Source organism: Aptenodytes patagonicus, chromosome 7, assembly GCF_965638725.1.
Source record: "Aptenodytes patagonicus chromosome 7, bAptPat1.pri.cur, whole genome shotgun sequence".
NCBI lineage: Eukaryota > Metazoa > Chordata > Aves > Sphenisciformes > Spheniscidae > Aptenodytes > Aptenodytes patagonicus.
Genome location: NC_134955.1, coordinates 43,466,643 through 43,493,622, shown reverse-complemented (window position 1 = coordinate 43,493,622; position 26,980 = coordinate 43,466,643). Strand labels below are relative to the sequence as shown.

General features: G+C 37.6%; 1 protein-coding gene across 5 annotated transcripts in view; it reads right to left on the bottom strand.

Annotated features, from left to right (window-relative positions):
• Positions 1-26,980, bottom strand: part of NPAS3 (neuronal PAS domain protein 3) — a 639,348-nt gene that overhangs the window by 187,719 nt on the left and 424,649 nt on the right. For all 5 annotated transcript variants that reach the window (XM_076345013.1, XM_076345010.1, XM_076345011.1 and 2 more), the window contains one exon: positions 546-635. In XM_076345013.1, coding sequence (XP_076201128.1) covers positions 546-635 — 90 coding nt within the window. The remainder of the gene's footprint in view (positions 1-545; positions 636-26,980) is intronic.

Here is a 26,980-nt window from a genome sequence, read left to right as displayed (position 1 = left end):
AATTAAATGAAAAAAACCTATTATATTTTATAAATTTGTCTTTTCATATTAGTGAGCATTTGTGAAAGCAGCAAAATGTGTCCTTGTTGGAACCCTTCCTGCAAGACATTTTAATGGTCTCTTTCAGCATTTCTTGACTCCAAATGACTCCCTGTCATCGTGTCAGCTCCCTGGATAATGCAGGGTACTCCATAAACATCCAGTAATAGGACACAAGGGAAGTACTATTAGTGTGTCCCTTTCCTATCAGGTATAGAGGTTTAAAGTTCAAAACAACTGAGAAAAGAAACTTCATTTGTTCTCAATAAATTAATAATGATCCTTCGTGGCAAAAAGTTCTCAGGCACAAGTTTGTCTTACCGCAACATCCAATACTGATAGATACGTTTTTCAATTACTCCTCAGGATGAACCAGATGCAACTTTAAATAACTAATTCAATACTCCACACAAAATACAGAAACCAAATTATTATTTCTTTAAGAATGATAAACAGAAGAACACATCATACACAATTACATTCTAGAATCAAAAGCATGTACTTACTTGGGACAGGCCTAAATAGATGGAGACAGTTTCGGAAATGTACAAAAATTTTCCTTCTTGGTTTAGTGCAAATACAAATCCATCCAGGGACTACAAAGTAAGGGGGGGGGGGGAAAAGTGAATAGATTAATAATAAATTCTAAATTCCATATAGAAATAAATTCAAACAAAGGCATCACAGAACAAATTGAGGAAAATGTTCTGATTTCTATGAGAGTGTTTTTAATTTGACTCCTTAAGACAATTCCTTTATATTCTGTCTACAAATTAACAAACAGCATATGAGTATATTCCAAAGTTCAAGGACTTATTGTCATGCTTACATCTGCCATATACTGTATAAAATTTATCTCATTTGCATGACAGAAGAAAGACAGAAAAATAAAATGTTCTTCAATTTTTTACAGGAAGAAATAAATAAGGAAAACAAATAACCTTCCAATCAAATGGTATGTAAGAAGATCCCCCCATTCCCCAGAATCAAAGCAGAGAATTTCCACTTCCAAAAACTGAGAAAGATAAAATAAAATCCTACCATCACTCAAACCACTATGGACCTCAATAATTTGTTAATTAATTGAGGATTACACACACACACACACGCGCGCACGCGTGCGTGTGTGCACCCCCCCTCCCCCATTTTCCTTTTGTGAGGCAACAAACAAAGCCAATCAGCAGATTACTGCCAAATATGTTTACAGCTTAGGTCTATAGAAATGTTACGAATTTCATCCCTTTAGTGTAAAACTAGATCAGATTTTATTTTGACAGGTTCAAGTCTTTGGATGTGGTTTCCATTGCAACTGCAAAAATCAAAATACGACTACACAGATTAATGCATACCTTTTGAAACATGAGTGCAGTTAATAAACAAAGGACTATATTCTAAACTGACACACGGAGTAAATCACTGCACATCAAGACGGAAATATACCTCTAGGAATAAGAGCAAACCCTCACTAGGAAGAAACTGCCTTTCATACACTATATGTGCCTTTACTTTTATGCTTTTTATGAGGTTGATTATTGGCAAACAAGCATTCACTATTGCAAAAGTAAAATCACAAAATTACAGAAATTAAGAATGCTAAAACAACTCAGAAAATAAGAAACACCCCAAATGTTGGGATGAACAAGAAACAATCCCAAAAAATCCCATCCCAAATATCCCCTTGGGATAAAGGTATGGGTAAAGTAAAAATATAACTGTAGCATCTGAGAGATCAACCTGGTTTTGGAAGAAAAAATAAGAGATGCACACAAATTTGAAGGAGCTATATGATGACAAAGTCATATAATCATTTCACTCCTTTTCAAATACAGAACAGTGACTTCTGAGGGTTTTTAATTTTTTTATTCTTCTGCTTCTTGATTAATTTCTAACGTGTTGCTGGTCAGAAGCTCTCTGGCAAGTGTTCACCCCTCTCTGATGTAGTAGGTGGTGGAATTAGTTAAAAAATCAGTGTTCTCTAAAAAGAATAAACCACATATTGGAAAACAAACCCTCACTAAAGACACTGCATTAAAGAAAGACTTTAATTTATATTTATGAATTAATAAAAATGTAAATCTGCATAGATTTCCTTCATGTAAAAACATTTATATTATGCAAGCCATTTATGGCCTCTTATAAATCATCATCATTTCTTTTCAAATGATTAACATCAGTTCCTTGAATTTTAACATCAATAACAGGTGGAAAATTTGGAACAGTGAAGTTCAAACTTAGATACATACAAGGACAATCAAAACCTCTACACATTTCATCTCCTCCACTATGTATCATTTCTTTTGCTACTGTCCTCTTTCCCTGTCACAGAAAGATCAGCAGAGTAAATCTTTAAAGGTCTTGGTTTAAGTTTTCCTGACGCTCTGTCCCATGTTCCTTTGAGGAAATTGGTTTAATCCTCTGGTAGAAATAAAGCTGAGAACTGTCACCCTGATTCCCTGGCCACCTATATATGTTCTTGCTAGAACGCCATTCTCCACAAGCAACAATAAATTGCCATACTGAATCAGACTAACGGCCTACCTGCAGTGGTCGGTTTTCCTGGGTCTGACAGTGTGTACCTAGATGCTTCAGAACAGTGTTTGAAATATCCATAATGGTTATATAGGTAATGACAAGCCTACTAGAAGTTTCTTTCTAACCTCAGGTTGTTACTAGTTGGCATGCCCATGATATGTGATATTCCTTATAATTATTTTTTTATAACTAGTGTGCTCAAGACTTTTTTTTTCTTTTTTGGAATCCTGTTATGTTCTTGGTTTAATGATATCTTGAGGAAAGAAGTTTCACAGGTTATTTGTGTATCATATAAAAACAACTTTCCTCTTCCCAGTTTTTTACATTTCCAGGCTTTTAGCATGGTCCCCTTGCTCTTTTACTCAAGAGAGTTACATACAGTTGGAGCACATTTATGATCTGTTCTGTTTAGTACGCTGCATTACTCTGTAATTATCTGGCATATCTGGACAGAATTTTGTAAGAACAGCAAAAAATAATTCTCTGAGTCACTGATGGCTTTCCTGCTTCTTTTCTACACATCATCTTATTTAGAAATTCAGGCTTCTTAATGAAACAAAAGTTTGAAGAAAGCTTTTAGTACTGATTAGGCAGAAATATTTTCCTCAGTATTGTCTTGGAATTGGCTGAAACCAGTTTTTCTGGAAAAATATAAACAAATAAAACGACCTCTGGCTGACACAACTGTACAAAGAAATTTCAACCTTCATGGCTAACGTTTGGAAAGTCATCAGCGACTGGGAAGAGTGTTAAAGTGAGAAGTGTGAAACATCTTAAGCACTTGCTACTTTTCCATGCCATTGACTCTGAAACTCTCCTTCAGTTAAACAGTTTTAATTCTTTACCCTTTTCTTCTCTTTCTTTCTGGGAGACTTCCTTACTTTTGCCTCCGAGTTTTACAAGGGAGGTACTAAGGAGGCACCACTGATGGACTGGCAGGGCCAATGCAGCATACCCACAACTCCTTTGGCTTCTTGCGTGACTAGTCACTTCCCGTGCCATAAAATTAGTTCATTATGCCAACTGAGACTACTAAGCCACGGTCAGTCCTTCTTTCTCCATTTCCTTTCCCTCCTCCCTGAAGTTATGCTTGGGTACAAATACTGACCGAATTCAACATGTTGTTCAATAGAGCAAAATCAGAAAGTCTATTTAATCGTATTTTGAAAAAGCCACTGATTAATAGCTAATGGAACAGCTAACTCCTTCCATGCCCAAAATACAAAGACATTAGAACAAAGGCCCCAAGTACTAAGCTCAAGTCCTAATACCTAAGAAAAATGACAATAAAAATAGGGGAAGAAATAGCCACCTTCCAATGCAAGGCAGTTCCTCCCACCCGTATGAAAGGGCTGAGATGGACCACTTTTGTGACAACATTGTTTTTCCTTATACAGGTCAAACAGTAGTTCTGAAGGACTCTCTCATTCGTTATTCATAGGTATTATTTATGAATATTTATTATTTAAGTAATGCGTGTTGAAATTTTTCAATTTTTCATAAAGCGTACGTCCTTTGTGCATGCCAAGAGAGCAGCAGACTTCAGAGAAGGTGGCAGGCAACGTAACAGAGGTTATGTTATATACTGAAGAAGAGTATGTGATACCATTGTATACTACCTATTTACAAACAATTTTGTTTTAATGAGAAATCTCTGGAAGTATTATTCATATTACCTATGTATAACTAAGGACACAAGAAATGCGAGAAGGGTACTGGATTTAGTCAGCTTTCAAACCTCTCTCTTAAAATGAGCGCCACAGTGTAATTTCCAGCCAGAATTTCTGAACAGTTTCACTGTAGTTCAAAGGCAGATAGGATTCCTGTTTCAGATGTTCCACAGTTATCATCAACTATAATATAGAAATAGGGCCTGCAAAGGTAACTGGTTTTTCATAACATGTCCTATTTTCGCTGAAGCAGAGGCCATGAATATAAAGGCAGAGCGTCTTCTGTTAGGAAAATATTCTTGAGTTCATTTCTTTTTTATTTTTACAAATGAAGTTGACTGTCATAAACTCAGTCCTATCCCATCTAGTGTGGCAGCTGAAAAAGGGTCAGGGTGACCCCAATGCCAATTCTGAGCACAATCCAGTTTAAGGAAGACTGGTAACTTCTTGTTTAAACCCACACTTACTGGTTTTATGCAAAACGTGATTAAAGCTGAAGTTCCCTAGTACTTTTGATTTCAAAAAACCATTATGTATTATGCTGTTTCAATCACCACAGGCTACTTTTTAATTTTTTTTTTAACTGCCCCACTGTTTACAACAGGCGCCAATTAAGATTCTGGGGTCAAAGGGTTAATTACATCTTCTTACCCACTATGTAGAATTTTCTGATTATTAACCAAGGTTGGATTAAGATGAAACAGAACCGACACAAATGTTAATGCTTGCCCCTCCTCGAGAAGATTTATCATAATACCATGCTGAAATCTATATGCTTTCTTCAAAGCTGTCAGAGAATGAAATCTTAGAGGAAACACTAAAATAAACACTTTAAAGACATGCAAGTATCTGATCTATTGAGCCAGTTTTCTTATTCCTGAAAACTGTTCTAAACTAGCCAGGCAGGACTGATATAAGATTTCCTTTGTCACATACCAGCAAGTCAATGTGGTAGACACGAAGGAAGCGAGACTCAGATGTAAAAGTCACCAGTTACAGCACCTCTGAATAATAATGCCAATAATTATAATTTATATCCTCTGACATCAGAATAATATGAAAATGTAAAGCACATGTTTTTAACCCAAAATACTAAGTGCCTCTTACAGTATTTGTAGAATAGTGAGTTTATTTCCTCTCAGGATATGAAACCCACTGTACCACTTTGACCGAATATGCACTAATGTATAATGCATCGTACTAAATGGATTTATATTTGTCAGAGGAATTCTGTCCCAGCCATTTTTGCATATTCCCACTACAGGCAAATTTAATTCACTGGAGTCTTACTACAGTGCCCTTCTGGAGAATATCCTCATATTTCATACTATCCATGAAGTCCCTAATTCTTTTTAGTGTATTCCAATGCTGCAAAAAACCCTGTTACCCTGACCTAAACTCCAGTTAGAGTGAAGAATTACCAGTAGGCTAGGTTATTTTAATGACAGATTATTTTAAACTAAGCCTTCACCATCTGTTCCACCCCCTAATTATGAATGCAAAAAGAACATATTTCACAATTACATCAGTAAAAAGTAAGATATACATGATTTAAATGCATGCATGTGTTCTTTGTCTAATGCAGCATGCATCTGTGATGTTTTTCTCATCATTCAGGCTCTGATCAGGAGATAGGGGCTGGGGAAGGGAATACTCCCCCTGATAAAACAGATTAATTGATATACTAAACTTTTTCCTGGCAAACAGATCATCTTAATTAGAATTTTTCACTGTTATGACATAATGATATTATAACTGCAGCTGAGCATTAATTTGAGGACAAAGCCTGTCACCAATTAGACATACAACATTCAATAACAGCAAAAAAATTTTACTCTTTTTTAGAAGAGAGGCAGTATTGGATGCAATTGACATTTACGAAAGCAAATAGTCCCTCTCTTATAATAAACATATCGTTGCATAATTTATTTATTGTGTTACAGCATGGCTTAAAAACCATGATTTACTAAAGACAGCAATAAAAAAGTAAGTTTCATTTCAACATGGCAACCGTTCTTGGATGGGGGGTTAAAATGAAATAAATGGCATAAACGGTGGGTAACAGAAATCAGATTCAAAGCCTCAGTGCCCATCTACTGTGCTCTCACTATTAAGATATCAGAGTAATATCCTCCAGCAACACCAACAAATATACAAAAGCATAACTACTTAGGTGGAAAATCTAACCTTGGGCTTTCACAATTAAGTACTACGAGACAGCTGGAGTATTATTCCCGGAAATAGGACTTTACATGGGATGTATATGAAACACATGAATAAAAATGAGCAACTAAAGTTTGATCATCTACTGACTTACAAAAATCTCTAAAAGTTTTACCCCGTACTTCAGTGTTTTTAATCCCTTGCAGAAAACAAAACAAAACAAAAGCCCAAATAAAATAAAAAGGCACGGGACTTATTGCAGTGTTCCCTGGGCTACAAGCTTTTTACCATTGAGTAAAAATCCCAACATCAAACACACAGAAAACCCTGTTTTCAACTCTCATACTACTGCCATTTTTTCAATCACAGCCCACCGTAACAGTTATATGGCTACATGACCATAGACTCCCTGTGAGTTAACGACACATATTTGGCAACAAAGCAACGTGTATTTGGCACCAAAACAGCTACAGTAAAAAAGATGAGGTAAGAGGACAAGCTCAAAGGATGTGGTTAGAATGGACTTTGATGCCAGCTTCCTAATTTGTCATCTTTGTGCTCTTTGCTGTGTGGTCAGGATGCAATTTATGACAACAAGGAAGTGCCAAAAAATAAATGTGTCAATAATAAGGAGGTCTGCTTTATAGCTCGAAGCCAAGAAACGAAGGAGGAAGAGTAAACTTTACTGATTCCCTTGATGCATCTTTCATCAGACTTACAGAATATGTATGTTTATGTAACCAAAGCAGCAAAAACTTGCAGGGGCAGATTTACTACTTGATTAGAAAAAACAGATTTTGTTCCAGATCAGAACCATTGCAAACGTGGAAAGTGTAGAAGAGAAAAGTTTAGAGGCAAGAATAACGTTTAAAGGTGGCAGTCGGGTTCTTAAGGTGTACTCCCAGGTTTATGTACTGATAATAGATTGACAAATGTCAGAGATGAGCCTGAGACTCACAGAAAGATTACAAATCTCTAAGCAACAGGAATGCAAGAAAAAAAAATCAGAGATTAAGAGTTTGACAATTTTTTGTATACAAAAGCAATAAATGACTTTTAGGGATCTCTGCTTTGTAGATAGCAATTTAATTTTTTTCTAGAAGGCCATTCTATATTGCTGCAAAAATCCCAAACCATCCTGACTGCATAGAGGAAACTGCACCATGAAAGCTATTAGACTTGCTGAAAAGTTGGCAGCACAGTAGGGGAAAAAAAATATCCTTGGGTTATATTGCAACGCTATTAGAAGAGAGAAACAGTGAGGCTTACTAATGTGAAAAAAAAAAATCCAGGCCAGACAGCTTGCACTTATTCTGCACCCAGTTTATCGCAGGATAATTTTTTTTTTTTTTTTTTGGCAAACCCCTTCATAGAACATGCAGACAACTGTATCAATGCCAAAACACAGATAAGAACAACAAAATTGAGTTACATGATAGAAGCCAGATGATCTTTAATTATCTCCGTGAAATTTTTGGTCAAGTACCTGCACTGTTTTGCTATATCCTCTATATCTCTGCTCATTATTATGCTTCTGTTTGATTAACTGATCTAAATTGCTGGGCTGAACTGCTGAAATTCTTCATGCAGGTTTTCATGCAGAAGACACACTGATGTGCATTGAGGGAATTAAACTATTTGTTAGAAGTGGCCTGATGCTTTACCCAGTACAGTGTTAGCTCTGCTGAAGTCAGCTGGCTGTGCAGGTTATTTTAACTTATATGTTAAGCTTCCACGGCATTAAGATTTTAACTGTCTGATGACCTGCTACAACTTGAAGCTTTTGGATTGTTTATCAGTGACGGTGAGGAGGCAACCTCTCTTGAGTAAAATATTTTAGAAGGTGAGTAGTACCCATTAGCAAGAGATAGGAAGTATGAGTTTACTGTCTTTGCCTCTTTCGGAACAAGTGGAAAATATAAGTGATACAGTAATCTTTTACATGACATGCAGACAATTTTATAGTAGTTTTATTGCAAGAAGACGTTCAGTAAACTGTACGTTCCCTGTGTCCATCTCAGTGGTTTTCAGTCTGTGGTCTTCCATCTGACTGATTTCAGCCTGAACTATTCAAACTGAAAACTGAACTATTCAACGGTCTGGACAATCTGAACTACTCATTCTGAACAACTTCAACCTGAACTGTTTGAAGGGGCTGTGAAAGGTAACTGAGAAAAGTAACCTTACTGTCTACAGACTTAAATTCACCACACAGTATTTAAACCATCAATGGACAGTTTTTGGGATCCACTGGTACACACACACACAAAAAGGTTAAAAACTGCTGTTCTCATTGACAAATGCTATTTTTCATTGTCCATTCTTCTGCATAAATGATTCATTACTAAAACAAAACACTGATTTACATTAGTACATGCTATACTAACCACTGCTGAAAACCTCTGAAGTTAAAATCTTACTAGGCAGAATATTTATACTCCGTCTTTGCTATTCTCTTTTCTGAGAGGAGGGCTATATATATTAATGTAAAGAAAAAGGGAGAAAAAGGACTCCTGAGGGAGGGATTCAACACTGTCGCACTTAATTAAAATTCAATTTTGTGGGAGTTGTGTATTAAGGCACTGACCTTTCATCTTTATGATGCCAGTTCCTGATGAGCTCCTACCCTTCAATTATATAGGATTCTTAGTGTTCGTTCCAGACTGTTTGGACAGCAGATTGTGATGCCAATAACTGCATGCCATCTAATATAATCAACTATATCTATTTAGCATGAGACTTATCATACAGAGATTACATTATGTATCTCTTACCCTGAGAATGTGATCGCTTCGGGTCAGGATTAAGTGTATACCTGGCTGTGGACTGGCTTTGCTTCGGATACATAGGATTTGAATATCAAGTGGTTACAAATATTCCAATCACATATACATTTGTGCACCGAGAGGTGCTGCCCTAAGTAAAAGACTTGACACTGTATGCACGTTTACTTGGCACTGTATGTATAACGTTTACTACCATAAGTGCCAAAACTGAAAGAGTAAGGTGACCCAGTAGCAGGAGCTATGATAAATAGTGAGAGTTGGCAGAATGAGGGCTGAGTCCCCAGACCTGCACCTCAGACCACACAGCAAGAGATTGTGGGAACCTGATCTGACTGGAACGCTGTGCAGGTAGAAGCACCTATACAAGCACAACTGTTTGTGGGAGCAATAAGTATTGTTGTGAATGTTGTTGTTTCCAAAGCTGCAAGTTTAAAGCCCTTTTGTATTATGTATGAATATTTCAGTTTATGTAAGCTCCCTTCAAATTGATCTTGTATTCATTGTATATCTGCATGTTTGGTTAGCTTTTCCTTCAATCTACACAATCTGACACTATGTGAAAGTAAACAGATAAAGGTATCTAAATGTCTGTTGTCCAAAAAAACTAGGTGAAAAAATTGTAGGGAAGAACTTGTGTTAATTTGAGTTAATTGCACTCTTAAAATAACACCTGCACTCAGTAGGTACTCAGATGCTCTGGTGATTGATCCTGACAATTGGCTTGCTAGAATTAGACCTCTAGCCCAGAACTGAGTACATGTGTTCTCACTTGCATCACACAATTTCATACATATGAAGCAGAGAGGCTGTGCTCAGGGAAGAACAGGGTGAGGGGCTTATGTTTAGCATATTTAATCTATTAGATGGCAATACAGACAACCAAAATAGATTTGAATGAGAAATTGAGTTGAGTTCTTTGCCTAGCATATCATTCTGATTTATACTCTCCTTGAAAGAAGAACATGTTGAGAATACTTTATAGACAATGGAATACAGAGATAATAAGAACACAGAATATTAAGAACAAATCCAAAGTCCATTCAATCCAGTGCCGTTTCTAACTGTGACCCTTAGCAGATGCATGGAAAAAAATAAAAATCTGTGTTCTTATCTCCAGCTTCTTATCCCGTGTTATAATGCAAAGAAGACAGAACCTGGTCCTAATCAGCTGAGAGTTCCTCCAGCTGTCATTGATCCTTGTACTAATGCAGGAGATCCGTTTGCTATACCAATTCTGTCTCCACCTATGAGAGTGCGGAGCAGTTCCACAGATGTCCACTCTGAAGTCTTCTTGGATCCACATACAGCTGGACTAAACGAAAGCCATTTGCTTTTCCAGTAAAGACCGGTACATAAAAGCCTCCAGAACTGTTACTGCCACTCCTTAGGCCTGTCACCCTTGAAACAAGAAGAATCTGGATTGGCATGAATCAGAACCTGCTAGTTACTAGAAGTTAGGTTTACAGAGGCATGGGGGAAAAAAAAAAAGCCCACAAAACTACAACCCTTTGAGGTCTGGATTGTGAAGTGGTTCTTTCAACTTTGAAATTAGTTTCCTCTACTCTGCATGTCTTTGTCTGTCTGTCCTACTAACAGCATTCCAATCCATGGCTATTTTTTGCTAGATTTGACAGCGGGCAGAGGTCTCAGAGAAATTCCTACAGATTTAGTGAAAAGAGACTGATAATGGAGGCGAGACCCTCTGAGAGCCTTTGCAGCAGTAAAAGCTGGACTGTGAGTTCCTGTAGTATTAGACATCACAAAGCAGAGACCTTACAAATGCCCTGAGCACTGAAAAAGCCTCAGCCAGGTTGCACTGTCTTAGACACAAAAGTCAACAGAAGACAAGATGGGTGGAAATCTACAGAAAACGATGCTGTGCTATTCTGGTACCCATAGATTTGGTTTCCATTCACTCATCTGTGCAGTTAAGAGGAGAGAATACAGGAATACTGTGAATATGTGGGACTAACAGAAAAACAAGTAACTTCCTGAAACAAGTTAGAGACTTCATTAGTAATAGAAATATTTCAAAATCTTCCCCTGAAGTAATTATCCACCACATCTGCATTCTACACAGTAAAGTTGGTATCTCTATGCTGGGTTGCAGTACTTCCTTCAAGGGTTTTGGGGTTACAGTGCTTCACTCCAGAAGTACATTTCACACACAAGTGCAGAATGCACATTTATATGAAAATCAATTATCCTGATGGAATCGGAGGTCTGGTCCTGAATGATTTCAGGAAATCAACTCAGTTTGCCACTACAAAACACCATTGCTATGTTGACCTTCCACTTCTGTTTCACAGCTGGAATGTGAGACCAGGAGAGATGAGAGCATGCAGCTCTGCCATCAACAGGACTCTAATCTCACCCTGGGCTGTGAGGAAATACTGTGTTTCTCCCTCCCTCCCTCCCCTCCTCCCCTGCTTTCTTCCTTCTTTTTTTCTTTTTTTTTTCCCTGAGCTCACCTCTAATGCCTGTGTAGGTAAAGATAAGTATGGATTTTGCTGTTTACCAGCTCATTGCATAAATTCAAGCATATCAACAGCACAGAGCAGCTCTTTCAGTGAAAAAGGTTTATATTCTTTTTAAAATACAAGCTAATATATTACTGTGGCACCTCTGACTGCTGTGATAATTAAGTGTCTGTTTGTATTTCCACAATAAATTCCTATTTTCTAGGGTGGGGAGGGGTGAGTGGGTTATGATTTGTCCATATAGCACCAACAGAAGCTGGAAACACAAGGTTTCAACCAAGAATATCCTTTTTCCTTTTAAAGACAATTTCACAGTAACCATGTGAAAATGTTCCTCTGTATTTTTACCACAGGGTTTTAGTGTGCAGCTACACTATCATGATATGCCCTTAAGGGGTCCCCTGGAGCAGCTGCAGCATAAAGTATCAATAACCTGCTCATCAAAGGGTGCTCAAGATTTCCTTGACACTGCAAAGTACAGTAGCTGTCGGTTGTGCCAATAATCCACACGCCACGTTATCTAAAGAGCCCCAAATAAGTCTTGACACCACCAATCCTAATGCTATTTATTGCACGTCAACAATCTATACGTTGTACCCCGTGTCTGAAGTAGGAACTTACGTGACCGCTCTGCACTGTTACTATCCGTTTCACTCCAATTTGTAGCAGACCTGAAGATTAAAGTCTCTCTCTAAGATCAATGTAGTAAAACTGCCTTCATCAATGGAACTGATGAAAGAAAATTCCTCCTCTTCCCAAATGTTAGCACCATTTTCCTGTTATTCAGAACCACCCAGAGAAAACCAAGGAAACACTTCTAATTTCTTCTAACTATGATGCTTTAAACACACAGTGTGAGTGTAGCATCCTAGCTTTCCCTGCTTCCATTGTGATATTTTTCTTCTTTCTACTCCGTGAAAAAGTCACATGTATCTGCAATTGTCTCCTGCCTTGAGCAATGTCTTCTTCTAGACCCTAAGCAATACCTTACATGTTTGCTCGGTTGTCTAAATCGCAGGCAGTTGTCGTCAGTTATCTGGGCATCTTTATTGTGCAGTTCTGAATTTGTGCTCCTGCTACCTGGAGGTCCTGTAATGTTGCATTCTGACAACACCTCTTCTCCCTGATGCAGCGTACTTTCAAGTCTTACTTGTGGTGCATCAATGAAAGAACTTCTAGTGCAAGTTCAACTTCAACATTTTTGTAAAAAATAAAATACAAACCAGAATTTCCTCAAACATCCTTTTATTTGTCCCAGTAGCTTCTTTTTTTGTGCATCTTTTCCCTTTCCTTAAATCATTGGAAAACTACCTTAAGCCAGAATCAAATAGAATCATAGAATCATAGAATGGTTTGGGTTGGAAGGGACCTCTAAAAGTCATCTAGTCCAACCCCCCCCTGCAATGAGCAGGGACATCTTCAACTAGATCAGGTTGCTCAGAGCCCCGTCCAACCTGACCTTGAATGTTTCCAGGGATGGGGCATCTACTGCTTCTCTGGCAACCTGTGCCAGTGTTTCACCGCCCTCATTGTAAAAAATTTCTTCCTTGTATCTAGTCTGAATCTACCCTCTTTTAGTTTAAAACCATTCCCCCTTGTCCTACCAAACAGGCAACTAGATGCTGTCAGTGCTTTTTATGCTGCTGTGTGAATGTCTTTCCAGTTCAGATTCTGTTCCATTACCATGCCCAAATGAACATGCTGCCTGACACACAACACAGAAAGCAGCATAGATAGACTTCTGCATGTAAATTTGCCATTTTAATTGGCAGCAACCCTTGCAACTTAAAATAAATAAATTTAAGTGGTCATGCTTTAACGAGTTCCGACATTTATCTGAATTTCTTCAATCTGTTTTCAGTCACTATAGTGAAAAAGAAATGGTGTTTTATCAGTCCTTCCCTGATTCTGGTTTGAAACCAGATGGGAAAGAGCAGAAGCACACACACACAAAATAACTGCAACAGAAATATAACCAAATGTTTTCCGCATCTGAGAAGACTGTTTGAGTTCTGACTAGGGTTTAAAATCTAAACAGTATTTTCAGCCTGCTACTATCCTTAGCAGGATTACAATTCAACTTGCTAGAGGTAATTTCCTATGGTTCTTAAGACTAACTGTTTTTATTTCTAACTTACGTTTTTAACAGAAAATAAAATAAACACACCAGAGTGCTTAGAAATTCAGAACGCTTTTTGACCCTAAAAGATGAACATTCATGGTGTATGAAACTTTAGAGCATCCTTGTTTGAAACTGCAATATATCTTGCCATATATTTCTAGCTAAACCGTTGTTGGAATAAAATTCTCCCTCACAAGCTTCCTGTGCCATTTCCCAATCCTGTAATGAAGTCACTATGCCACCCATTGATATCACAAACTAGTATTAAAATTATTTATGAAAAATCATATAATACAACAAATGTAGAATTAGAATTTCCAATTAGGAACACACAAGAAAAGGAAAAAAGTCTGACAAAACCAGTTTTGGAAAGTAAATAGAAAGTATGTACATACTACAGCTATTTGAAATTAGTATCCCAAATTTAAATATCAAGTTCTGCATACAGCCGACTCGTAAAGTTCTTACTGATGCCAAAACTATCTCCTTCGGAGGAATCTCACCCTTTTGACATCAAAACTTAATTCAGTGCAGAATTAGTGTTTCCTAACCCACTCTCTAATAGTAATCTGAAACCAAACCAAACCTAAAATCTTGATAACTGATAAATTTGCTATTGCCTTTATTCCAAATAAAAGAGGCTTCCAATCCCTTTGCAATATGTTCATTAAGATGTGCAGATAGATCTATACATAGTCTACAGGCCTCAAAGTTAAAATAGATTAGATAAAGACACAGAGTATAGGTTAAAATCACTGTGGATGGTAGATCCATTGCACACAGATTGGAAAGCATTCCTAGAATCTGTGAAGGTAAACTGAAAGATTTTTGTTATTGCTAAGAAAGACAGAAATTTAAGCTGCATAAACATTGTAAAAATAATGATTTGATTCAGAAAGCTACAGACAAGAATTTAAATGCACAGAATGAAAAGAAAGCCCAGAATTTAGGCTGAAACTTTATCACGAACAGGGAATTTCCAGAGACTAACTACTGATACATACTACAGACTTGCTGGATTTGGAGCAAATCCGTACAAATCTATCAATATTTGGGGTTCACATACATGCTTATACCACTGTCTATGACCTACAATAATTATAGTCTACACATTACAAGAAGTAGTATTTCAAAAATCACAATTATCCAACTACTTAAAAGCTCTTTCCTATTACACAGTAAAATGTTATGCTTCTCGTACAAATGATATCACAGCATAAACTGCTTTTGCAAATATTACAGCTTTAAATAGCATTTACTATTTGTAAATGCTTGTTGAACACAGCAGGTGGCAAAATGATTTAGCATCATGAACCAATACATATGGTTGCTTGAGCCCAAATTTTAGAGCAGATAAACCTATTTTCTGGTCCTTCGTTTAATGGACTAGAAACGAGCAAAAAGGCAGCTAAACCATTGTACGTATTCTGGCAACTCGCTGCTTCAAGTGAACTTTCTCATATGAAGTACTGTGCTTAAAACAACACAGAAGCAAATCAGGTGTCACATATTCAATGAATGGCTCATCTGCAATATTTTCTCTTACAGTTTTCAAGTAGGATTGTGCACTATGGAAAAAAAATGCAAAGGTAAAAGCAAGAGCACAGTGTTATGTAGTCTAAAATCAATAGGCAGAGAGAGGACATTAACCAAGAGGCTAATAAAAAGATGCTGCTCTAGACAGTAACATAAAGAGCCCTGATACATTTTTCTCTTCAAAAATGCTATTCCTTATGCCAATTTTCCCTTGGCACTGCAGTAGTTTCTCTGTGTATATACACGTCACCCTACTTTTTTTGTCTTGTTCCAATTTTATGTTTGCATTTTATTTTCTCATTTCCTTCCTGCTTCTCCCCTGTTTCTCTTTACTAGCTTGTTTACACAGAACTTTACTAGAATTGCAGGGTTTGGAGAGATCCCATTTTTTTTTCTTTGTTGTAATGCCCACATTTTTTTCCCAGAGAAAAGATAAGTTTACCCAGAAAATAAAAAGCTAATACAACCTTTTGCTCATCAACAAAGTATGTCTTCTTGTAGCCAGGAATAAGTTAATAAAACAGGGAAAAAGCTTAGTGGCTTAAAGAAAAAAAAAACCCTCCTTGGGGTTATGAACGAACAATGTTGTTTTTTCTTCCCAGCGTGCAAGGATTTAATTAAGTGATAACAGTCACCTTGGGGTGGCTGCACAAGGCAATAATATCTAGGTGAAGAAAAATGCTGAAGAGAGTTGAGTACAGTCAATTTATCTTCAGAGAAGGCAATAAATGAACAAAGCATAGGTATTTGGCTGATTGTTTTGGAATGTTTCCATTACTGATAAACATCAAAATAAAAGGACAAAGATTTGGTATTTTCAGTATTTGAAATGTATTAAATATAGAAAGAAACGAAGGAATAAATCAGTGTGAGGTCATATCCTAGAGTTCTAATTGCAAATGGTTTGGTAATTATTCAAGCTAAACATAGAACAAGGGAATTTTAATGTTGACACAAAGGATAGAAATACAGCTGAGATGTGTATTTATAGCAAACACAAAACACTGGATGAATTTCACTCTGGAGAAAAAAGCTGGTAAGTGTAGATGGAAAGAAGTGACATATATTAGACAAATATATGCAACTTCATGGCCAGCGACCCAAATTCAAGGATTTAAAAACATGTTTGTGGGAGCTCTTCAGGAAACAAGAAGCAGGCTCAATTATCCATAAGCCTATGTTCTGCCACCCTCATATGCGGAGAAAGAGACTTGTGAGAAAGAGCAACATGAAGCAGAGAGGAAAGACTACCAGGAAGAAACATTCTCCTCTACCACAAAGCTGCTAACAATTTGCTTTACATTATTTGCAACGTGGGGTTTGAAAGGAATACATGGGCTGTCCTTAGGCAGTTTGATGTGTGCAAAGGGGTCTGAAAGCTATGTACCCATTTCCAGTAACAGTACCTAGTCTTCCAAAACTTAATACAACTCAGAGTCCAGCTACAATAGCTGTTAGCAAGCGGCATGATCGGCCAAAGTCTCTGCCAAATGGACACAAATCATGCTTAATATGGAAGATGGGAGAAACAGCACAAACACACCAGCAATCTTGGGAATTCACCACATTCCTTTGTCCCTCTCAAGTTGGAAACTCTCGTTTTCCCTTTAATTTTGATAGTTTTCCTGAATCCGTCTCCAGCAGTGAGGGAGTTGATAGCTATTTCCTTGAGTTTACAACAGGGTTAAATACTCCTCACCCCCATGCTTCTGCATGAAGAGGATGAAGCCTACAGACAATTGTTTTTTAACTGTGTGGGCAGATATTCTTTCAAAGAGAAGGAACAAGTCAATAATGAATGGCTCACACAGCGTCCTGAGAAAAATATGAAATGTGTGTGCGTGTGTGAGAGTGTGCGAGCAGGCAAGCATATTTGAATTTAAAGAGAAATATCATTTTCTGAAAAACATACAACATTTTGAATTCAAACAAAAATTTTAAAACAAATTCCACTAAGTTGCCTCATTATGACTTCTAGTGTATGTCCAGCTACAGTATTTAAAAAAATACCGCTTTTCAGGGCCTGTCTTTTCAAGGCCCTGTAAGATCGATCTACATTAACAATTGCTCCCACTGCAGTTACTTTCCTCCTAAAAGCAATATGCCCTTTAAAAATACTTTATGAACTACATACAGGCATTCATTTCACACCTCTAGGAGGCTGAAGGTTTGTCACCTGCCTGTAGCTGCTGTTTGGCCTTGGTAATGTGATTCCAGCAAACACTTATCCCAATTACAACTGCGACCTTATTGGTTATCTCCATCAAAACACTAGGGAAGAACTTGTATGAAGCTTATCCTTTTCTTCAGGTCAAGATTGGGACACATGACACTAAGAGCTCTCTTTCATATGGTTCAGTAGTGGACCATTTTTTTCAGGTTGCCAATCCAGCACCTATTCTGAGCTCCACAGGGAACAAAAAGGGGTGTGAGCTTGGTTTGCCATAGAATTTGGACAAGTGACTACTCAATACATCTTAAAAAATTTCAGTGCAAAAGTATTGTTTTTAAAACTATTTAAATCTGTTCAGTATGACTCATATTTAATCCTTCATTTTGTCTGAGCTGCAGGGCTGGTGAAAATGAATATAACTAATTGGAATTAGTATTTTGAACTGTTTATGTTCTTCTAAGTCCTTGTATTTTGCACAAATTACCTCTCAGAAGATCTAAAAACGCTACCTGAAAACCCAGTGTTAGGAGGTACTGATCACTGTAGCCTTCTGGAAGGCTCAAAGTCCAACGTCAGAGGACTAGAAAAGCCCTTCTTCATTACTTTGTTCATTGAGTGAGCTGCTATTGAAATGTTTAAGTGCCTTATGTTTCTTTCATATATAATATGGTAACAGACAACACCAACCCTTCCAAATTGTCCTGAGATCACTGCGTTTTAGAGACTCTGCAAGCATATATAACCAAATATACAAAGCAGGGGTTTGGGGGATTTTTTACATCACCAAGAGAAAAAAAAATGATACAAAATATTTTTTTAGACTGAGGCACAAACAATTCCTGTTAATGTTAATGGGAGATTTAAAACTGATGCCTGAAGGATCATATCAAAGAGTATAACCTGAAGATTAGAAAAGATGTATCTGTTCACATATCATAAGAAATTCTCTGTTTGTTTTCTGTCTTTAAAAACAAAGAAACAGCCCTCTCTTGCAACACACGTTTAGAAGCCATAAAAAATGAAACTGTTTGGTTTTTCATTAGTCAGCTGGCACTCACTCTTACGTGATGGAGGCTGACTACATGCAGACACACACATATATCTACAGATGTATGGAAAAATGTTGCAGCTGAGAGCAATACACATGCTAGCACCACCAAAGTCAGTGGATGCTTTGGTATTTCTCCTGCTGAGAAGAAAAGATGGTGGGAGTTCTACTAAGCTGCTATTTTAGATCCATTCTTTCTACTAACTCCAGATAAGATGATGAGTCTCCCTTATCTGATTGTCAAGCCTGTATTTCCGGATGATTTCACAGCATTGGTTTCTGTTTGTCTATTCAACCATACAATACTCTGCTCAGTCACACCCAACTGATCAGAAGAAAAGAAAAAATGTGTACACCTCATCTGGCACACACATGTTCGTTTGGTCTGGCCTTTCTGGAAAGTCGCTCCAGTACCTGCCTTTGCATTAATTTTAGAGTATTAGTGATGTTCCTTTACAGGTCACCCTTGAAGAGGAGAACAACGAACAATCCTGTACATTTCACTACACAGATACTAGGAACATCTAAGAGCAAGTGCAGAGACATGAAAATTACCTGCCTGCAGATTCAGGAAAGGCACATTACCTCGGTTCACATTCAACAGATTTTATTCATAAACTATTAGAAACTTATATTAAAAAAGAGGGAAGATTAAGTCTTGCATAATACAGTAGCCAAGGTTCCCCTTTCCAGTTATCATGGAAGTTCTGCACAGTCACAGAGATGGGACAAACAGGTTTTCAAACTCCAGCATGCTGAACTGAGATACAATGTTATTTTGCCAAGTATGATCTAGAGGTGTTTGTAAATTCTGGTCATAAAATCAATTCTGTATTGCAATGGCCAGAAAATAATAAGAAAATGTGATAACCTGGGTAGTACTTTTATTTATTTTTTAAAGTTCCTTTATGAGAGTTTTGAGGTTATTTTTATTCCTCAAAGAAGAGAAACTGTACTTAAACATGTACTAGAAACATGTACTAAAATTTGACTTAACAGAATTAAAATTGCTCCACAAATGTCTCCAATTAAGGTATGACATTAGCTACAGGTCTTAGAATTTAAATACAATATCCATTTCAAGTGTGGGATTAGACACTCACTGTTCTATATGTTTGGCCATCTTCTCTCCTTTTTTCCTTTTTATTTTATCTTTTTAACGATTGTTGGAAATTAATGGGATTTTAACATGTGAAACTCAGATTAGGTTGATTTCCTGAACTAGCTGCTGGTTCAGCATCTCCTCCACTAACTCAGAATATTCACCTGTTTTGAGGTACTGCAGTGCCAGATCAAGCTCACATCTCTGGGTCCTCCTTGCTACCTTCAGGATACAGAGCACTTCTCATGAATCCAAAGAAGTAAAGCCTTGGAGTGGGTTCCAGAATGTGCTGGAAGGAGATGAATTTGATGGATTGAGGGATGGAAAGGAGGGAGATTTGAAAGTCTAACTCAAAAAAAAAAGAAAAAAAAAAGAAAAGAGAGTGGAGAACATAGTAGGAGGAGCAAGCTAAAGCTCTCTTGAAGATACTGAAACCATGACGGAAAATGGGCAAATATAATGACTATAAAGTAAGGAACGGGGAAAAAAGGGGGACAGAAAGACAGACCAAGCACTGAAAATGGAACAGAAAGACCAAAAATGTGTGAGAGAAAATAGAATGAGTTTAAGAGGAGAAAGTTGAAGAAAACCAGGAGAAAAACACTAAGTTGCACTTCTAGTAAATCATTTCATAGAATGAATGTCAACCTATTGCAGACTACTGTGTGAATATACAGGTATGCCATCCAGAAGTTATTTGGTGCTCCAAATAGTGCCAGAAAAATAACAATATCCTCTCCAGAGCAGCTTACATGGCAAATAGTGCCAGAAAAATAACAAATAATATCCTTTCCAGAGCAGCTTACATGGCAAAGGCACAAGTAAGGACAAATATCAGTTCATCATGTCTGAAACGAAGCAGAGATGAGGAAGGAGGATTTCTTTTCCTCTGAAGGCTCTTTTTCCCAACTTTTTACGTTACTAACCTATTCCTGCAAGGGATAACTTTTATCCTTTGCTTACAAAGACTGATACTGCCTCTGGAAAATGCTAGACTGCACAAAATGATAAATTTTCCCACAGTATCTTCCTGTAAGAGAATACCCCTGAACATACCTGCAGAACATTTTGTTCTTCCCCTTAGAAATTACTTCAGACTTTCTGCAGTATTTAAAAAAATATTGCACAAACTTTTTAGCTGTGTGAATCTGCCCAGAGTTGGCAGTCCAAGGTACAGCCTTGAAAAAGACTTTTGTATGCAAGTCAAGAGAAAAAATTCTTAAGGTACTCTGCTCTTACAGTGGTCAACCCCGGACAGCTGTCAGCAGAAAATACGAAGTCATTCAGTATGAAAATCTGCTGTCACAGAACAAACCCTTTCCCCTTACAAAGATCTCAAGGAATAGTTCTATAACAAGCACTTAGCAGTAACAAAGAAGATAGGAGAAACAACATGTTGTCTTGGGTAAGACAAGTGCTTTCCCATTTATGTTAATAGCAGTCGAAGACATTTGGCACATGATGCATATACATCATCAATGTGGAAATTTATTAATGAGTGTCAATGTTAGCTGAAGACATTCAGCTACCATACTAGCTCTCTACATGACCCTTGCTCATTCTTAAGGATGCAATATCTGAAAAGCCATATGATGTACAAATGTCAGTGCATCTTGAGTGTACACTGTTTTTCAATTCTATACTTGACCAATCAGCCAAACACCTCATGTCTAATTTAGAACTTTCAAATTTATACCATAATACCTTCTTTTTTTTTTCTTCTAGAAATCTTTTTGTAGTTATAAAGGCCAAAAAACATGTGTCTAAATTTGTCTATACTCACATCTGCCTCTGTGTGGGATCTAGATCTCTATAGATCCACAGACCTGTCCAGCAGTACAAAATAAACATCCCAGTGACTGCATTTATATACTTCCTTTTTTTCTACCAATCATCCAGTATGTAATAGTTATTATTTGTTATTAATGTGAGCTTTACACTCCACCTTGATCAGAAACTTGGTGCATGCTATCTGTGGAAATTTACTGCTACTAAAATCTGTTTTAGTAATAAACATTATTTCAGACTGTTAGGTAGGTATATAAACATTCCATAGAAATAAATAGATGCAGGACTCCTCGTTTTACTCAGTTACTCTTGTGGATGTCAGATGTGACAACGATATAATGAAATTAGATAACCAGGGCAAAACTGGTGCAATTTGAAGAGGAATTAGTATTGAGGAGCCCTATCCCCTTCTGACATTGCTGCACAATTTGTTAGCCAACACTTTCCTGGGTAACATATATGATGAGGGCTACATGTTTCCCTAAAATGGATTCAACCTGCTCACCTGGCTCATAATAAGAATGAAATGGGAACAGTAGACATCGATCTGCTAATATAATGAAATAAATTTAATGTGATTTTGGAAGGACATCCGGTCATTGTACACAAGATGTATACGCTGTTGAGTCTCTGATAACACTAGTGGGAAACTTATGGGACTATTTTTTTCCAGCAATCAGGCTGCATCAAATGCCAGGAAACAATACTCACCTAATGTCCAGGACATGAGCTGCAGGGAAGATTTTCCTTTTCCTCATCTTGCTCTGTTGTTATTGCTAAGTGACATGGTAGTATCTTTGTAAGTACTAAGATTAACTAGAAAAATATTGACCAGCATAGAAGGAAATTAATTTTGGAACAGATTACTTCGAAGTTTAACATAGACTAAAAGTACATATTCTTAGTAAATTATTTCTTTACAAAATTTTTTTTTAAAATCTTACAAATTTTACATCCTTTTAATTTATGGAGTAGCATACATTCCATTCTGCAAACAAGATTTTAGATTTGTTACTTCTATGGTATCAGTTGCAGGCTGAATTTCTGGAACAAGTCAGTTGAATTGGTTTAGCTGTTCTCAGAAGTGTGGTAGGGACACTTTTACATCGCCCATGTGAAAAAATTCTTATGACCTTTTCTTTAGACTGTTCTGTTCAAACCTGCTTTCATTTAACCAAGTTACGAATCTTCGAATAAAACTCCAATTTACAAGCCATGTAGAAATTCACTAGAGGACAGATACCAAAAAAATCATAATGATTCCATTTAAACCACACAGAAGTACTGCTGGAGATTGCTGGCACCTGACCAGAGCTTGCATTTGCACCTCCAATTTGCATTAGGTCAGTGGTATGTCACAACCAGAACTAAAAACTGGCACTTGCCTGACCATGTGTCTTCCAGTGATCTGTCCGGTAGCCTGGAGAAGGAAGCTGCCTTGTCTGAATATGAAGGATGCATGAACCAGGCTTTGTGTAGGAGAAACAGAATGGGGCAAAGAACTGCAGAGGACTGAGGGGGGAATGGAGTCACCTGATTGAAGGAAAGATGCTGGGATTAAGAGTAAGTACAGAGGTGACTCTAGGATTGATTAGTCTAGGAGCCAAGAAGATTTGGGCTACTCTCATAATCTGAGAAAAGAACTTCAAATCACCTGGTCCAAATTTAGAGGGCTCTGAGTCTGCTTTGATGTGAACCAAGGAAGGAGTTAAGAAAATGGAGCTAGATCTGTTAAGTAGCTAGGATGCATATAGAGGATTAGGGCTGGTAAAGAGATTGGAAATGGAGCTGGTGGGAAATACTGACAAGCTGAGCAAGCAGATGGGAGGCACTGGGAAGACAAGTATTGGAAATGGGAGACAAGACTAGTGGGGACAGGCTAGACTATTTAGACACCGTGAAATAGAACTGAGAGATATTTTCCCACTATAGCAAATTTCCCTCAAAAAATTGGAATGGGTGCCACAGATTCTGATTCCCACCACTCTTCTACTATCAGCAAAGCTGGGAAGGAAGGTCATTGGCAAATCTTAGGATCACAGAATGTCCTGAGCTTGAAGGGTCCCATGAGGATCATCGAGTCCAACTCCTGACTCCATACAGGGAAACCAAAAAGTTAAACCACATATCTAAGAGAGTTGTCAAAATGCTTCTTGAACACAGACAGGCTTGGGGTCATGACCACTTCCCTGGGGAGCTTGTTCCAGTGCTTGACCACCCTGTCAGTGAAGAACTGTTTCCTAATATCCAATCCTCTCCTCCCCTCATGTTGGAGCACATAGAGGAAATAATAATTTCTTTTAGTTACTCTGTTAGTTCAAATGGCAAAAATAGATGGAATTAACCTAAAACTATATGTCTTCCAATTACCTATGCTGGTTTCAGCCAGACACCATCTTTCTGACTTTTTCATTTTCATTAGTAGATCATAAGAAATTACATCCAGAACAATGCAAAAAGTAAAGCATTAAGATTGCAAAGTAGAGCACTGCAAAGCAAAAAAACATTCCACTGGAATTCCTGCATCATTCATTGCACGTGATGGATAATGCTGCCTTAATGAACAGCTATTTGATATTTTGTTTTCTCCTCAGTGTTCAATGTGTGGCCCTAGGCCTTATTTACTGCATTCTACAAAAACCATGCTCTGAAGACAGAACTGTAAGCCTCCTTGTGGGTTTTTCTATGATGCTCATCACTACAGCATCTGTATGCTTCACAAACATTAATTTATTTCCAAAATAACCTTGTGAGGTTGTAGAATAAGAGAGAAGATGTAGCCCCTAACAGTGCCCACATCATTATTTTCACTGATCGATGTTGAATACAACAATTAGCTTTACTAGATAAGGATCCTAATTTTGCAGGTATAATTGGATACCCAAAGAAAGGAAGTACAAACCAGGGTACGTAAGACTGAAGGGCAGGCTCAAGTTCTGTAACAACAAAACTATTAAATGCCCAGAAGTCCAACAATGACAGTAAAAATAACTTAAAGGCCTTAAGGGTAAATATACACCCACATTTTTATTTCAGCTGCCTGATGTTAGGTAAATAATCCATTCCCATTACTTGCAGCATGGGCAACACCAGAAAATTGAAGTTCTACCAGATCAGTGCTGCTATATAGTGAGATTTAAATTTGTTCTCTTAAGCAACTGGGTGATGTTCTAGAGGTGCTATACATGGTCAGGACTCGTGAATTTCAGCCAAGAAAGCAGACGTTCAACACTTACACAAATCAGGCCCATTACAGCATGTAGGTACATAGTTAACATTTTAGGCATCTGAAGTCCTGATTTACTAACAAAACTCTAGCGTCTTCATTTTGCATCCTGGGGAGTCCACTACACATTGAATACTGAAAACAATACTGAGAGGTCTTGACATGGATCCTAATTAAAAACCGTTAGCCATGTTCATAAAATGAGTCAGATATTCCTGGCTGTAAGGGTGGAAAATGTTCCAGATAAACCAACTTAGGTTCACCTGAAAGAAGAAAGCGCATGTGTGTGTTATGATTACAGACAGAGTCAAGAGGGAGCAAGTTCCTCACCATTGGGAATAAAGAGTAAAACCACAATTCACCTGCCAAAGTACTTGTGTGAGTGATGATGGATTCCCTACAAGGCAAATGCTGTCACAGCCTGAACACCCAAAAGGATGAGGGTCAAACAGGAGGTCTCAGATGCAGCCAGAGTCTACACTATTAAGAGATTTAAAAGCAGCAGGGCCAAGTTAAAATCAATCTTCCACTTTTAGGGATCAAGTGTAGATAATGGACAGTGGGCACAATATGACCATGTTAACTTAATCCCAAGAGAAAACGTGCTGTTAAATACTATACAAACTGCTAGAAACTGAGGAGCAATGCTGGAGACTTAACTAAGCAAGAGTTACGACATGACTGCTTGTGTTATTACTTTAAGACATGGGACAATAAATAAGAAAACAACCTGCACTAGTTATGCACTGAATGAGAACTAGTGAACTGAAGCTTTCTGTAGTAAGGAGGTGATCAAAATCAACTTTTCAGCTTGTTATCTATTTAATCTTTGGGGGTCTAGGCAGCCACCAGGAGCTTGCTAAGCCTTCCAGAGCTAGCCCCCTAGTACACTCCAGCCATGTCTTTACATTTCCTGCCATAGTTACACCAAAAGGCAGAATAGTGGACAGCATAAGCGCTGACCACAACAAACGATATAATCCGAAATACATTTTTTACAGGAGCCTAGATAACACATTCTGCTCAGTGGACACAGGCATATTTTTACAGGAGCTGGGCGAATTTTTAAAAGTGCCTTAAATAATATGCCTTTGCTATTTCCAACATTCACTTTCCTTCTGGTAAACTGTCAGAATAGGGAAACTCAGAAGTGCTACCCACACAATTCAACCCTCCCACAACTTCTTTATTTGGAGCTATACATTCACACATAGTGAATATGAAGGAGTGAATGCCTTTGGGGGTAAGCAGGACAGCAAATTTTTGTAAGCAATGTTAACCTTGTGTTCCAGGATTTAAGATAACCTTTAAATATTAAGACTTAGGGGAAAATTTAACATGGGACAGATTAACTCAAATCTACCTAATCTGAAGTTTCCTGCACTTCCTGCAAAGCACTTACTACTGGCTGTTTGGTGGACAAGACACCAGACTAGCTGGACCGCAAGGCTGACTCAGTATATAGACCTATGCTATACATGATAAAAAACCCCAAGAAACAAGACTCACAGAAGCACCAAAGGAAAAGGCATCAAAAATCAGAATCCACTGAAAACATGACAACAAAGAAGGACTTGCGCTTTAAGTGCAGACCTTGTGTTGGCTTGCTGCAGAGGGGAGAATTTCACCTGTAGATGGTTGGCCTTTTCACTACAGTAGTTTCCAATAAAAAAGACAGATGCTAAAGAGTAGATGGAAGAAAACTTACTATTCCCTAACTTGTAATCCATTCATCTGCTCCCTCACTTTTATGTATATACATAATATAGACATATATATGGAATAAAAAGAGAGAAATTAAAGTACACTCACTCACAAAGACTCACTGTCTTTGACAGATTAAAAAAATATTTAAGGTACTGCTGCTGCATTCAAAGAACTAATATTGTGCAAATTACTAGGAAGAAAGAATGAATAAACTCATCTAGCAGCTTTGTTTAAAGATGCCATGCTGCTTTATCCCTATCATTAAGAGACTTATTTTAGTGTCTTTAACGGTTGTTTTATCTTTTTTCAGTGTCCCCATACTGCCCCTCAATTCATATACAGCCTTGCCCATGTTATTTTGGGGGGTTATTGCTTCTGCTACTGCCTGCCTGGAGAGCTTCCAATATTCTGCAGTAAACTGTTGCTAGGTTTTCCTTTATCATTAATCAGCAAGATAAATGCAGTCAGAAGGACGGAACATTTCTGCAGTTAAAGCTTTTTCGTTTCAAAAACTATAGGAGTGTTTGCTATTCAAATTCTCTGTAGGCCCTACAGTATTTGCATTAATTTCCTGGGATTATTACCATCTGAGCAATAATGTTTTGGCC